This window comes from Aedes aegypti, chromosome 3 (genome assembly GCF_002204515.2).
Source record: "Aedes aegypti strain LVP_AGWG chromosome 3, AaegL5.0 Primary Assembly, whole genome shotgun sequence".
Classification (NCBI taxonomy): domain Eukaryota; kingdom Metazoa; phylum Arthropoda; class Insecta; order Diptera; family Culicidae; genus Aedes; species Aedes aegypti.
Genome location: NC_035109.1, coordinates 138858566 through 138871802, shown reverse-complemented (window position 1 = coordinate 138871802; position 13237 = coordinate 138858566). Strand labels below are relative to the sequence as shown.

At 39.6% G+C, this 13237-nt stretch overlaps 2 protein-coding genes across 4 annotated transcripts in view; both read right to left on the bottom strand.

Annotated features, from left to right (window-relative positions):
* Positions 1-4301, bottom strand: part of LOC23687653 (polyhomeotic-proximal chromatin protein) — a 34349-nt gene extending 30048 nt beyond the window's left edge. Inside the window, exons 1-2 of the mRNA XM_021848755.1 lie at positions 3961-4301; positions 3079-3822 (exon numbers count right to left, since the gene is read on the bottom strand). Coding sequence (XP_021704447.1) covers positions 3079-3822; positions 3961-4057 — 841 coding nt within the window. The 5' untranslated portion in view covers positions 4058-4301. The remainder of the gene's footprint in view (positions 1-3078; positions 3823-3960) is intronic.
* The window catches only part of LOC110677691 (polyhomeotic-proximal chromatin protein), a 74979-nt gene continuing 65860 nt past the window's right edge, over positions 4119-13237 (bottom strand). For 2 of the 3 annotated variants that reach the window (XM_021848758.1, XM_021848756.1), the window contains exons 2-6: positions 6130-6892; positions 5701-6012; positions 5205-5619; positions 4649-5141; positions 4119-4588 (exon numbers count right to left, since the gene is read on the bottom strand). In XM_021848758.1, the coding sequence (XP_021704450.1) occupies positions 4411-4588; positions 4649-5141; positions 5205-5619; positions 5701-6012; positions 6130-6892 (2161 nt within the window). In that variant the 3' untranslated portion in view covers positions 4119-4410. The remainder of the gene's footprint in view (positions 4589-4648; positions 5142-5204; positions 5620-5700; positions 6013-6129; positions 6893-13237) is intronic. The other variant, XM_021848759.1, reaches the window with a different exon arrangement.

The window sequence follows — 13237 nt, the reverse complement described above, 5'->3', positions numbered from 1 at the left end:
AAATTTGTTCGCGTCGGATTCGAATGAAAGAAAATCAGTTGGTTTTGCACTGACACAGTTGAAAAAGTATCAGCATACTTTATGCATGTAAGCGCGTACAGTGATTCTTTTTCAAGTCAATATAAACTATCAAGACTGAGTTTTATCACTTTGAAATGCAAGCTGAAAAGTTATCATTGTTGCCATAACGAATGACGGGCTACTTAGCCTTAAAACAAACAATGTCATGGTGCGAATATCAGGAACCCTGATGCAGATTGATTCTGATGTAGTATGCAGGGGTTGTTAAAATATTCAAGAGAAAAAGATGTGATTTCAATGCTAAGAAAACTTATTTCAACTTTTTTTTTTGATAAATCCATCAACCCTCTTCGTATTTCTTCTGAAAAGAAGAAGAAAATATGTTGATGGTTATTCGGCGCATCTCTGAACTCACGAATTTTCCCAAAAAGCTTCTAGGAGGAGGTTCTAGGAGAAATGCTTGATAATATATTAAACAAAATTAATCTAAGAAGCGGGCTCTGCCTCAACTGGGATGTAATGTTTTTTTTTTTTTAATCACAGTCGCCTCTTCACATCTCGATATCGAAGGGACTATCGAGATAGAGAGAGATCGAGACAGGGAACATTAATTTATTGAACACTAGATTGAAAATCACTCCGTTACAAGGAAAATAATAAACAAACAATTTTCATTTCGAGTTCATAAATTGTTCTGAATCATGAATCGAAGCGAAACTTCAAATTTTCAAGAGCACAGATCTGGAGAACCAAACATCCGTTATGCTGAAAACTTGATCGATTGGTCACCACCAGCGACTGACCAATCGATTATGTTTTCAGCTTAAACGGATGTTTGGTTCTCCAGATCCGTGCTCTTGAAAATTTGAAGTTTGGCTTCGATTCATCTTCATCTTAAATCTGGTCTAGTAACCTTCGATAATGTTCATATCGACATATTGAGAGAACATTGGGAACAAAAAATCAACAGGAACACATTGAGATATGTAGATATCGAGAAAAGAGGTTATCGAAATATGGAGAGAGAAATCGAATGCAGAATGAAAGGACCGAAGCAATCATCGACATAGGGAGAGATATCGAGAACCTCTGGGGGAACTATATGAAGAATACCTGGATGAATAAATTGATAAATGTAGAAGGAACTTCTTTCGGAATCCTTGAAAGATCTCTCGGAGGAATATCTAAAGTAATAACTTGAAGAAATAATGAAAACTAAAAGAATTTTTGGCAATCTCTTGAAATAGTCTTTAGATAAAATTAGCATAAAAACTTGCACAAGTCGCAGAAGGAGTTGCGAAGACGAGCATTTTTACTATGTGTTATTTATATAGGACCAAATTCTTGCTGCGGTGGCATTATTTATTTCTTTGGTATTTCCAACCACATTTATAGAAAATGCCATATTTTTTCATGATTCATATCTTCTTAGCTCCAGGCATACATATGGTTTCATACACATATTTTTGTAATTGTGTGCATATGATGTATCCAAAGGATCATAAATCGTGTCAAAAACGCACTGTACTATTCACATTTACATGTTTTTTGGACAAGGAAGCTTAAATCGTAATCAGCCTAAATCGACTGAAACGCTAATCAGCATCAGGAGAGAAAACCAACGAGCGCAAATTTTTGATGCATATATTGATAATCTTTAGATAAATTTCTAGAGTAATTCTTAAGACAATCCGTAGACGAATTTTTAAAGAAACCTTTGTGGAAATGATTCGAAGAATTACTTTAAAAACTTTTGGAGGAGTTCATTTTGCATAAACTTGAATCTGTTGAAGTGAAATCGTGGGGGAATTTTTGCAGTGATATTACTGGAAGAAACAGGAATTCTTGGAGGAATGAATGAATTGGAAGAGTTCATGAATACATTACTGAAGGAAGTATGTCTCTAGAAAAATCGCTAGAACAATTCATATGCTCTTCGGCGAGCAATCTGCGAATAAATCTCTGGATATTCGGAATGGTTCCAGGTTTCGTAGAAGAATTTCTTTGAGAAATCTCAGGAGTAATTCTTGGACGAATCTCTTGGAAAATTGCTGGACGAATCGCAAGAGAAACTTCTGCAGGGGTCCATGGTTATATTACTAAAAGAATCTCTGGAGGAATCCCTGGAAGAATTCTTGAAGATTTGTAGAAAAGAAGTTAGCTAAGCAACCAATATTGAACAGTAAACTTCAAAAATCACTATATTTATAGTTTCAGTGAATTTCTTCCGCTGATTAAGATGAACACTAAGGATATTAACGAAACATAATTCTCGAAAGACTAACACGTAAACTTGTCAACAACTAGAAAGATCGGAACAAGCTTGAATTGAACTTCTTTCATATTTGAAGGTAAATATCATTCCTAATATGCAACCAAAATTAACTTTGTGTAAATTATAAAGTACGGTTAATTAATTAGAGCCCATTCACAAATTTCATAACGCTTTAGGGGGTGGGTGGGTGTCTTAAATTTGTTACGGCTCCTACGAAAATTGTAGATTATCAATACAAAAAGCGTCACTAAGAGGTGGGTGGGTGTCCAAAATGGCCAATAGGGTCCTAAAGCCCTGTCCCAATTTTAGTGCCGAACGCTTATGCTTAGGCCAAAAACACATGTTTACTCAATTTTTTAATGTTTTTCGTTTGTTTAAGTCTAAAAAACATTTTGTTGTTTTTTTTTTTAGATTTTGTCACTAACTGATGAGTTTAACATTCAACAAAATGTCGAAAAGTGGAAAAACGTCATCAAATTCGACAATTCAACGCAATATAATTAATTGCCAGAAACTAGCACTAGCAACACATGAGCCGTATTCTCGAGAATCATGAGCAAGTTTGGGGCAAGAACCAGAAAGTGGGTACCAAAACGCGAAGTATCAAAAACGATGTGAGGAAATGTTCAAAATAAAACCATGGAAAATATACACGCAGAAATCAGACTACCCAACAAGAAACTTGTCAGCACTGGTGCTGTTTTTAACCGTTCATTCTTAATGAAGTTGTTCCTCATATTGTTGAGATCATTAATCTGCTCAAAGTTCATCAATCCACTTACCTTTCACCACGGAATCCATCATATTCTTATCCCTTGCAGTAGTGTCCGCACTGACAGTGCTACCCACGGCATTCGTTGTCTTCGTAGGCGTATGATGCCCCAGCGACTTGTTCATCTGCTCCCCTGAACCCGGCGTTCCCATGTTGGACAAGTTTGCACCGGTCGTCGACTGGGTCGGTGTCATCGACGTTTTCTGCATAGTCACCGTCAACGTTGTCGAACCCGCGCCAGCACTGGCAACCGCACTTGGAGATCCCGCCATAGTCATAGAACCTCCCGATGCTGCAGCAGCAGCAGCGGCGGCTGCCGCGGCATTGGCCGCATTCATACTCTCCAGCATCTGCAGGTTTTGGATCTGCTTTTGCGGGGTGGACAGTGTTTGCAGCTGAAGCATGGCAACACTGGCCGCCTTCTCGGCACTATCCTTCGATGTAGTAGTTATAGAGGCGGAAACCACCGGTGGTTGGTTGATTCCGGCTGCAGTCGTTGTCACCGAAGTGGACGAAACTGGAGTGGCCGAGACGGAGCTGGCCATCATCCCCAGGGGAGTGGCTGAGAGGGACGTCATAGCAACAATCGGGTTTTGCGCGTTGTGCTGTTGTACGGATGTTGGAATCGTTGATACGAGGATTTGGGAAGCTTGCTGAGCTCCAGTTGGAAGTTGGTTGGAGGCGTTGGGACCAGTTTGAGCTGTTTGGCCTGGATGATGAATGGGCGATATTGTCGTTCCGTTGCTGGAAACGACTATGGGAGAGGTTGTCATGCCGGCTATCGAAACTACTGGAAGGATGGTACGTTCGATTTGTAGGGTTTGAGATTGAGCGGCGCTTGTGCGATCCGCTGCTTGCGGGAGTTGATTGGTGATAATCATTTGAGTCGTACCTTTCTGGGCTACAGCCTGTGCGTGTTGTTGTTGATGCTGCTGCTGTTGCTGTTGTTGATGATGAAGCATCGAGTCGGTGGAAGTCACGTTGATCATTGAAATGCCGGACTGATTCGGTTGACCCTGCTGCTGAAAGACGAACTGCTGCAAAATGTTACCCGGTTGGGTTCCCGAAGCTGTTTGAACCAGTTGACCTGGTTGAGCCTGATTTGCACCCGAAACAATCTGATTAGCTTGAGATTGCTGATTGGACTGCTGGAGGAACTGCTGTTGCAATTGCTGGATTTGTTGCTGCTGGGTTTGCTGATGTTGCTGTTGATTCTGTTGCTGCTGTTGTTGTTGTTGTTGTTGTTGTTGTTGTTGCTGCTGCTGCTGTTGTAGAGCTTGTTGTTGCTGTTGGAATTGTTGGATTGCCTAAAATGATGATAATCAGACAAACGTTCATTTGCTCAATCGAACAGTGTCATTACCTGTTGTTGCAGCAATTGCTGTTGCTGTTGTTGCTGCTGAGCAGTCTTGATCTGCTGTTGCAATTGCAATTGCTGTTGCTTATCTGCTGGCATCATGGACTGGATGTTGAGTACGGGTGATTGGTTGATTTGTCCAGTCGTGTTCATAAGTACCATTCTAGAAAAAAAACCGTCAGTTAAAAATCACATTCAACGTCTGAGATTAGCTAGGACATACTTTCCACCGGTGGTGACAACCTGTTGCATCTGCTGTGGTTGACCGATTTTCGCCTGGGCAGTGGTGATCTCAGCCGTCTTGATTTGGACGGGGCCCGAAGGGCGCACCGGTTGCTGTTTGGTGCGCATTTTACCGCCTTTGGCGAGCAGGTTCTGCTGAGCCTGAACCGTTTGCGTGGATGCCGATGGACGTATCGGCGAAGCTCCCTGCGGTAGAATTTGCGGTCGCTGAGCTTGCTTCGGCGCCAAATGGCCTGCGTTCTTCTGCTGAATCGCCGTTTGGGCGGCATTAGGCGATTGATTGACCACGTTGGCTTGCTGTTGGGCAGCGGCATTTTGCTGTTGTTGCTGTTGCTGTGCAGCTTGTGCTTGCTGTTGGTTTTGTTGCTGTTGTTGTTGTTGGTTTTGTTGCTGCTGCTGTTGCTGTTGTTGTTGTTGCTGCTGCTGCGTTTGCTGCGGCTGTTGTGCAATGGTGCACGGCAGTGTTAGAGTTTCTGTAATTTAAGGGATATGAATGAATTCTTTGAACTAGCTACGAAAGGCCCTATAGCACTTACGGTTATGAGTTTGTGTGGGAGCTTGTTGGATAGCTTGCTGAGGGCTTTGCTGAATGAACATATTGCTGCTTCCGTCGGGTGCCGTACCACGGAAGATAATTGGATTACCAAGGATTTGCGGCTGAAGGTTATTTGCCGTCCAGAACTGACCCATACCCTGGATCCAGGGAGCGGTGAACTGCATCTGTTGCGCTCCCTGTTGCTGGAGCGGACTCAACAGCTGTGCCGTAGGCATGGCTGCCTGTGACACTTGAACGCACTGCTGGCCGGCAGCTGCAGCCTGTTGTTGAGTTAGTGTGGTTACGCTTTGTTGCTGACCTGCGGCTGAGATACTGGTGCCGATTTTTTGCAACTGAACTTTGGGCCCTCCAGCACCGGCAGCAGCGGCTGCTACTGTGAGCTGTTTCTGAACATCCTACGGTAGAACATTAAATGATTAGATAAGATATTGTTGGCGTAGTAATAAATGCTTAAGCTTAGAACTAGGTATACTTACAGGACTAAACAACAGCGTCTGAGATTGACTTGATGGGATTGTTGGCAGTGCGTAGGCTCCACTGAAATTACCTGCGCCGGTTCCAATGACCTGTTTCCCGGAGGCAGTCGTCAGCATCTGAGAGGCACCTTGGAATGGTTTGGGAGCTGCAATCAACTGGATCTGTTGCTGCCCGCCAATCCCGGGATGTAGGAGGAGTTGTTGGGAACCATAGAGCTGTTGGAGATACTGGTTTTGGATGGGTTGTTGAAGCACTTGAACGCGCCCGTGGGGCCAGTCAGTGGCGGACAGTTGTTGACCAGCAGCCATTGCCTGAAGTGGGGACATTGTATTAATAGTAGTGGTTTGGTGTTGCTGCTGTTGCAGGGTTTGAGCATTTTGCGTATGGTGAGGACTCTGCTGAGGAGTCCCCCCAGTAGCCTCTATGACCTGCATTTGTTGCACCTGTTGCTGTTGTTGCTGCTGCTCGAGGCCACCGGTTGCATTCGTCTGCTGGGGTTGAGGCGGATTGTATTCCTGCTTGACTTGGATGGTAGCAGCGCCGCTGAAGGCCTGCTGAAATTGCTGAAACTGTTGGAATTGTTGAAGCTGCTCCTGGGACAGCTGCAGGGGCACCGAGGTTTGCTGTGCCACCTGCGCCGGACTCTGTGACTTCTCCAGGGTCGGGGCCGGAAGGTCGTACTTCTCGTCGAAAGTGATGCCGGCCTTTTGGGCGAGGGTTTCCAGGCACTTAAGTGATCTATCACCGGCGACGGCGCTGGATGGACCAGTGGCAGTGGTGTTGGTAGTGGCTGTTGAACTGGTGGACGCGTTAGCCGACGCAGGAAACGGCCGAATCGAACGGAGATGGGAAACAGTCGAAGGACTTCCTCCGGTTGTTGTGTGAGGTGATAGCTGAGTAGGAGCTGTAGACGCAGCTGCCGGGGACTGAGCTCCGGTTTTGATTGGTCTTGAGCCGCCTTGCTGTGCTTCCGGTTGCTGATTGCGCAGAAGGTCGATCTTAACAACGTTAGATTGCTTCTGGCGGATATTGGAGTTGTCCTTCAAAGGATGCTGAGCCTGCTGGAGATGCTGCTGTTGCTGAGGTGAGTTTTGATGCAGCGGTTGATGCACAGGCTGACGGATGTTGTTATTGTTGTTGATGTTAAGCTTCTCTTCTTCTTGTTTCTGTAGGTTATTATAATGTTCCGTTCTGAAATGGGAAAAAGGCAAATAAGAACTGTTAAACCACTGAGAAAGTGGATTATCACCATAGCAATGAAATGAATTCAATTCCATTAGGGAGAAACAGAGATTTCCATTACGCTTTAAGTAAGATTTGCACAACATAAAAGGATCTCCTACTCCCGGGCTTGGGAGTGGCTATATCAGAAAGAGAAGCCAAAATTTACATCGCAAACGACACACTTCACTAATTGGTTCCAAACTTTGGCAAGGGACGAGCTTGACTCGAAATTTTCTACCAGGCAAGAAGCTGTTATCAAGGGACATATTGTAACCATCCCCTCCAAAGTAAAAATCTTCCACCAACCTTGAAAGAGGAGAGTGCAACTCAGGATTTATGGATCTGTCAAGATTTATGGGCTTTCTACCAGGCGTTCAGACCAAGCAGGACGACAGAATACAAACACAACTGCACTTGGTCCGCTCCGCCGTTGGTTCGCCTGTCGCGTCGTCGTGAGCACTTCCACTTCCATCCACCCCAACCAGTTCCGAACGGATGGGAACGGAGAAGAGCGTATTCGGCAAAGGAACAGCACATGTGCAACATTGCGTTGCGTTCCACCCCAAAAGTTCGTTTAATGCTTATTCGTCCTAACGGGACCTCGGTGCGTACATAAACACATGACGGTGTCCTCTCGTCCTGTGATGCGATGGGGGTACCTGATGTGAGCATTATTCGCATCATGGACTGGGAATCTGTAACTCCATCTCTTCTAATAGAGGGTGCCAATGTGCTGCTAGTGGGGGAGGCTGTCGCGAGGGTGGAACTTTTCCTACACTAGAATCTTTGTCGGCATCAATTCGGAAAATGGTAGTCTACCGATGCGAAGTGCGAGAACCCAAGCGGAAGGATATCTCCAAAATTTTCAGGCAACATTTTCGCGGGTGTGTTTGTGTTGGTTGAGCGGTTGAGCCATGGATGAATACCAAGAATATTTTAAAAAGGATAAGTTTTCAATTTCCTCTGACTTTGGGATGGAACGAGGAGACGAGCCTGAGATAAGGCGATGTATGGAAGGGGCATATATGTGTGTCGAGATGCCTCCTCGCTCACACCACAAGGGATTGCGCTTCCAGCAAAGCAGAATCAAAGCCATCATCGAATCAAGTGTGTAATCGAGAAGAATGAATGGGTGGGTGGATGGTGTATATACGTTAATTATTGGACCATTCATTCACGTTTACGACTCCTCCGGGGAGATAGCATGCAGGAATTTAGATGGGAAGAATGTGGTAAGTGGAGTTCCGTCCTGATTATGCAATTGATGTGTGTGTGAGAGAGATTCTCGGTTTGAATGGGCTCGATAAAATTGGGAAGGAAGGCGGTATGATTGCAAATTGGAGTTGTATTCGAGTTGAAAAAGTATAAGGATTGAGAAGCACAGTTACGAGCAGAACATGTTGAATCTCTTTGAGTAGATAAAGTTTAAATGCTGTAACAAGAGACATCTTGACAGAATATTGAAGATTTAAAAAGAATTCTTGATATTTGAAGACTGCAGTTCTTAACAGTATTATACTTCTCAAATTAAAGTTTATTAAAGTCACTAATTTTGAATATTGGAATCCTTGGAAAATATATTATTTTTCTGGCAGAGACGCTAGTTGTAAAGTCTAATTGCTGAAAGAGCTATAAAGACCTTCCTAGACGAGTTTTTGGAAGGACCCATGGAGTGAATCTGCAATTTTGTAGAACAATATCTGCAATTTCATAGAGAATTCGTGGAAACATTTTCGCAACAATTTCAAATGGATTTTAGTTTTTTTTTCGGATACCTCGAAAAAACTTGTTGAAGAATAAGTGACGATACACCTAGAGCAGTTTTGACGAAATATTTGGAGAAATTTTCGGTTAGAGTCCACGGCTACAAAGCAAAGCCAAGCTGAGAAGCAAGCTCTGTCCCAGTAAGGACGTAATGCTAATAAGAAGTTGTGCAAACTCCCAAATAACATTTAGAGAACACAGATAAAAAAATAAAACTTTTTTTTTTGTAAATTACAGGAACTCTTCAAGAAGTTTCCTGGTAATCCCTCCTCTTCTACCACAAAAAAACTCCTTTGTTTAATTTCAGATATTCATCTGAAACTTCAAAATTACAAGGATTTCTTCAAAATTGCTTCCTTCAGAATTCCAAAAATCTTTAGGCAATACTTCAAAGAATATTTGCAGGAATATATTTGAATGAATTCTTAGAAATTCATTCAAATTCGACCAAGAATACTTCGACAGAATTCCCAGATAAATCCTTTTAGTTTTTTTTTAAATACTTCAGAAATAATTTGATTGAATCAATCCTTGTGCAATTTACGCAGAAATTCTACTGCAGTTGTTGTTGAGAGAAGTTTTTGAAAGAATTTGTAAATTAATACTTATTAAAATTCATAGAAAAATTCTTCACAAAAATCATAAAAAGGCATTCTTGAAAAAAAAAATCTGACTATAGATTTCAGAGAAATGTCCTAAGGAATCTATAGAGAGTCTTGTGAAAAATTCTTGCAGAGAACCCTAGAGTAAATATTGGTATTACTCAAACAATAAAAAAAGAAGATCTCTTCGAGTTCAAATTCAATTCCATCGAACTTTATGGCTGATTTAAACACACATCGAATCATAAGCCAATAGAAAAACGGTACATTCCTCCTTTTGAGCTAAAAAAAATATCAAAAGTTGGTGACAATATTATCTTTATTTGCTTCAAAAAAACTTTCGAACTATTCAAAGGTTTTTACTTTTGAGTTTTGCAAGAATTTCTTTGGTGAATGTTTCAAAAATACGGCCATGGATTTTTCATGAAAAACTCCAATAGATCAAATTGGGAAGTATGCACTTCAACAGAAAAGTAAACGCCTATCACGATGCGTGGGAAATTTCTTGCAAGAAATTGTCATGGAAAGCATTTTTCTTTGATCGCAGTACGCAGTTGAAAATAAATGTCAAATCAAATGGAGCTTACTGTAGAAATTTTCTTGGGCATTTCTTCCGCATAAATTGTTTACTTTTTTTGATCAGAACAGCATTCTTAGCTTGAAAGACTAAATTACAAAATTCATCTGAATTTTACTGTTGATAGTGATTTTCATAGATGTTTTTTTTATAAAATTATTCATGTGAATTCTGTCGTGAATCGATCCAAGAATTCTTGATGAATAAAAAGCAGGAATTTTCTTAAAAGTCCGTCCGAGAATATGTCTACGCTTTACGCTATTATTAAATTGATATCCCGAGGAATGTTTCTAGTATTTTGAAAATTTCCCTTCAATACTTTTTTATTTATTTTTTCAAAAATCATTAGATCTTAAAAATGATTTATCAAATATATCCAAGATATTCAGAAAACCACAATAATAAAAATAAACATACTTCATTCAAGAACATATCTCTAATTCGTCAATCAGTACCAAGATTATTTCAATTCCACCAGGAATTAGAGGAAAAAAGATTTCTTCTATAACCATTTTCAGAAATATTCCTAGGATTCGTCAAGAAATTGCTTCAGAAACTCGTTCATGCATTTATCTGAGAATTGTGTTCTAAAAAACTCAAAACAGTACTTTGATATGCCTCCAAAGATTCTTCCAAGAGTTCACGTAAAGTTGCTTCGTGTATCACACTTAACGTTTTTGGAAAGTTCCTAAAAAGTTTGTAAGCATTCTTCAAGTATTTGTAAACTTTTTGGATACGTCTTCATTTTTCCAGAAGTCGCTTTTTGGATTATCTAGGTGTTACCCAAGGATTTCTTCTGAGGAATTGTTCGATTAATCCTTTACAAATAATTTTGGAGAAATATTCTAAAGATCGTTTAATTTTTTGCCCATTAGAGAAGTTTTCTTTATGAATCCCACTAGAAAAAATATAATAATATATTTTCGTAACAAACTCTTCAAGAAATTCGTTTTTAAAACCTTTGAAAAAAATAATAAAAAAGTAGACATTTCCTCAAATAAAAACAAGGCCGGTAGGGACTGATATCAAAGGAATCGAAATACAAATATACAGGAAAGAGGATAGAAATCTTTAAAAAAAAACTAAACAAAATGATGAGGTAATTCATGACGAATTGAAATAAAATTGCACTAGAATCACTTGAGAATTTGTTAAAAGAATTGTTTGAAGAAATTTTGGAAAAGCTAGTGTGATAATTTAAGAAGTTCAAAAATATGAAGGGATCCCTAATAGGATTAAATATTATCTAGCAATCACTGAATGCATCAGGAACATTCAGAGGATTTTTTTGGAAGAGAAAAGTAATCTATGAAGAATCTTCAACAATAAATTCAGAATTGAAAAAAAATATTTCTTGAAATAAAGTCTGTGAAGTTTCAGAAAATTTCTGGTAGACTATAATAACTAATTTCTTAATGCATTATTGGTGGAATTCTTAGAGCATCATTGTGGAGAAATGTACATTATTTGTATTTCAAAGAACACATTGGAGTAACTATTAGATGTACTTCTAGAGTAATTTGTTGGGATATGTGGAAAATTATCACAGGGCTTTTATTAATGCTGAAATCTTGCTGGATTTTTTGAACATAGTTGTCAAATTTCCTTGAGAAATTACTATAAGAAATCCTAGAGAACTTCATGAACAACATTCTCTGGAGATTTTTTTGGGTCAAATGGTGCAGAATATAATTAAAATATCAAAAGAACTGAAAAAAAATCTATGGTAAATCTTTGCTAGAATTTTTAAATTTTTTCGGTTTGGAATTCTTGAAGAAACTTGAAAAATGTTTGAAATCTTCTAGAGGTGTTCCGGGAGTAATGCTTGGAAAAATCTCTAAAGAAATTATTGGTAAAATAACATCTGAAATTTTTCTCGGTGATTTGCCTGAAGTAATCCCTAAACATCGGGAATCATCTGTAGAAGGATTTAAAAAAAAATCCTGCGATTATTTTCAAAGATTTTCTTGACGACTTTCTTTAAGTTATTTAAGACATTCCTGAAAAAAAAATCTTAAAGAAACACTTGTGATATTTTTTTAGGAGTCAAGGGAGAAACTTTTTCAAACTGCCTGAATAATTTTGCAACAATTTCTGAAAAAATAACTTTTTAACAATATACGGATGTTTTCCCAGCAACTTTATCTTTTTGTAGAATTATATTTTCTCAAATTTCTCTTTTAAAAAGGAATTTTTAACCTAGAAATTAATGCCAAATTGATGCTGTCTTCATCATAGAAAAAATGGGTTCTATTTGGTAGACTAAGTGAAGTTGTCTTAATAATTGAAAATTTTCAAGTGGAAGGCAATGGTAGACATTTTTCCGTGATATTGCAAGACATTTAAAAAAATCACCTGGCATCCCTAGTCACCACGTGTTACATTCGCTGACATATTATCATTCTGATCAAGATACAGAGGTGAATATTTTTCATTTTCTGTGCTATGTTTGCAACGAAAGGGGTGTTCGATGATCCAATAGATTATAATTAAGTTGTTTAAGGTTGCATGACCAGAAAATATAGAAGTTCTTAAATATAGGAGAAGGTTTCAACCGTGATTGTTTTTAAATTATTATTGTTTTATGGCTATATCGGTCATGCGACTCAAAGGTAAAGGGAGTCTATAGAAGCAAATGATGGAAAAGAATAAGTGCATAGGCGTCGCAAGGGAGCGACAAGATTGAAATTTTTAATTAGGTGGTGAAAATTGAGCAAGCTATTTTAAAGTCAGTAAGCATCAAAGCCTCCTGTATTTTGCCTAGCTTCTCTACTGGAAAAGGGTTGGCTCAAAGCTTTGAGCTTTGCTACCAACACAGGCCTCCCTTTACCTTTGAGTCGCATGACCGATATAGCCAAAAAACAATAATAATTTTTGAAGTTCTTAAAGATTTAATGCAAAATATAAATCACTCGAATGACTCGATACCTATGTAGTTACTGCTCTTGAACGCTCTCTCGCCACGTACCAAACGAGAGAGCGAATATCGAAATTCATAGGGCTCTTCGATTACAATGTGCCACGTAATCTCTCTTAATTTGGTTCGATCGGCGAAATTCAAACGCTGGCGTAATTATAAAAAAATGCATTCTTAAAAATTTGAACTTAGCTACTAATAGTACAGATAACACGTTTATGCTGGAACAAAAATATTCGGAAAACGTGCGTAACTGTTCAAACTAAAACACGTTGAAATAACTAGCGCCGGCACTCAGCGTATTGCGTCAAACAGTGGTGAATATCAGTATCTCGAAATATTTCATATTCCCATCTCATAGTCATGGTAACTTAGCGGTAATAGCGCCACCACGATGGTGCTACTTGTGTTGCCATTTGAAATTACCGTTAATGGTCTTACACATTCTTACA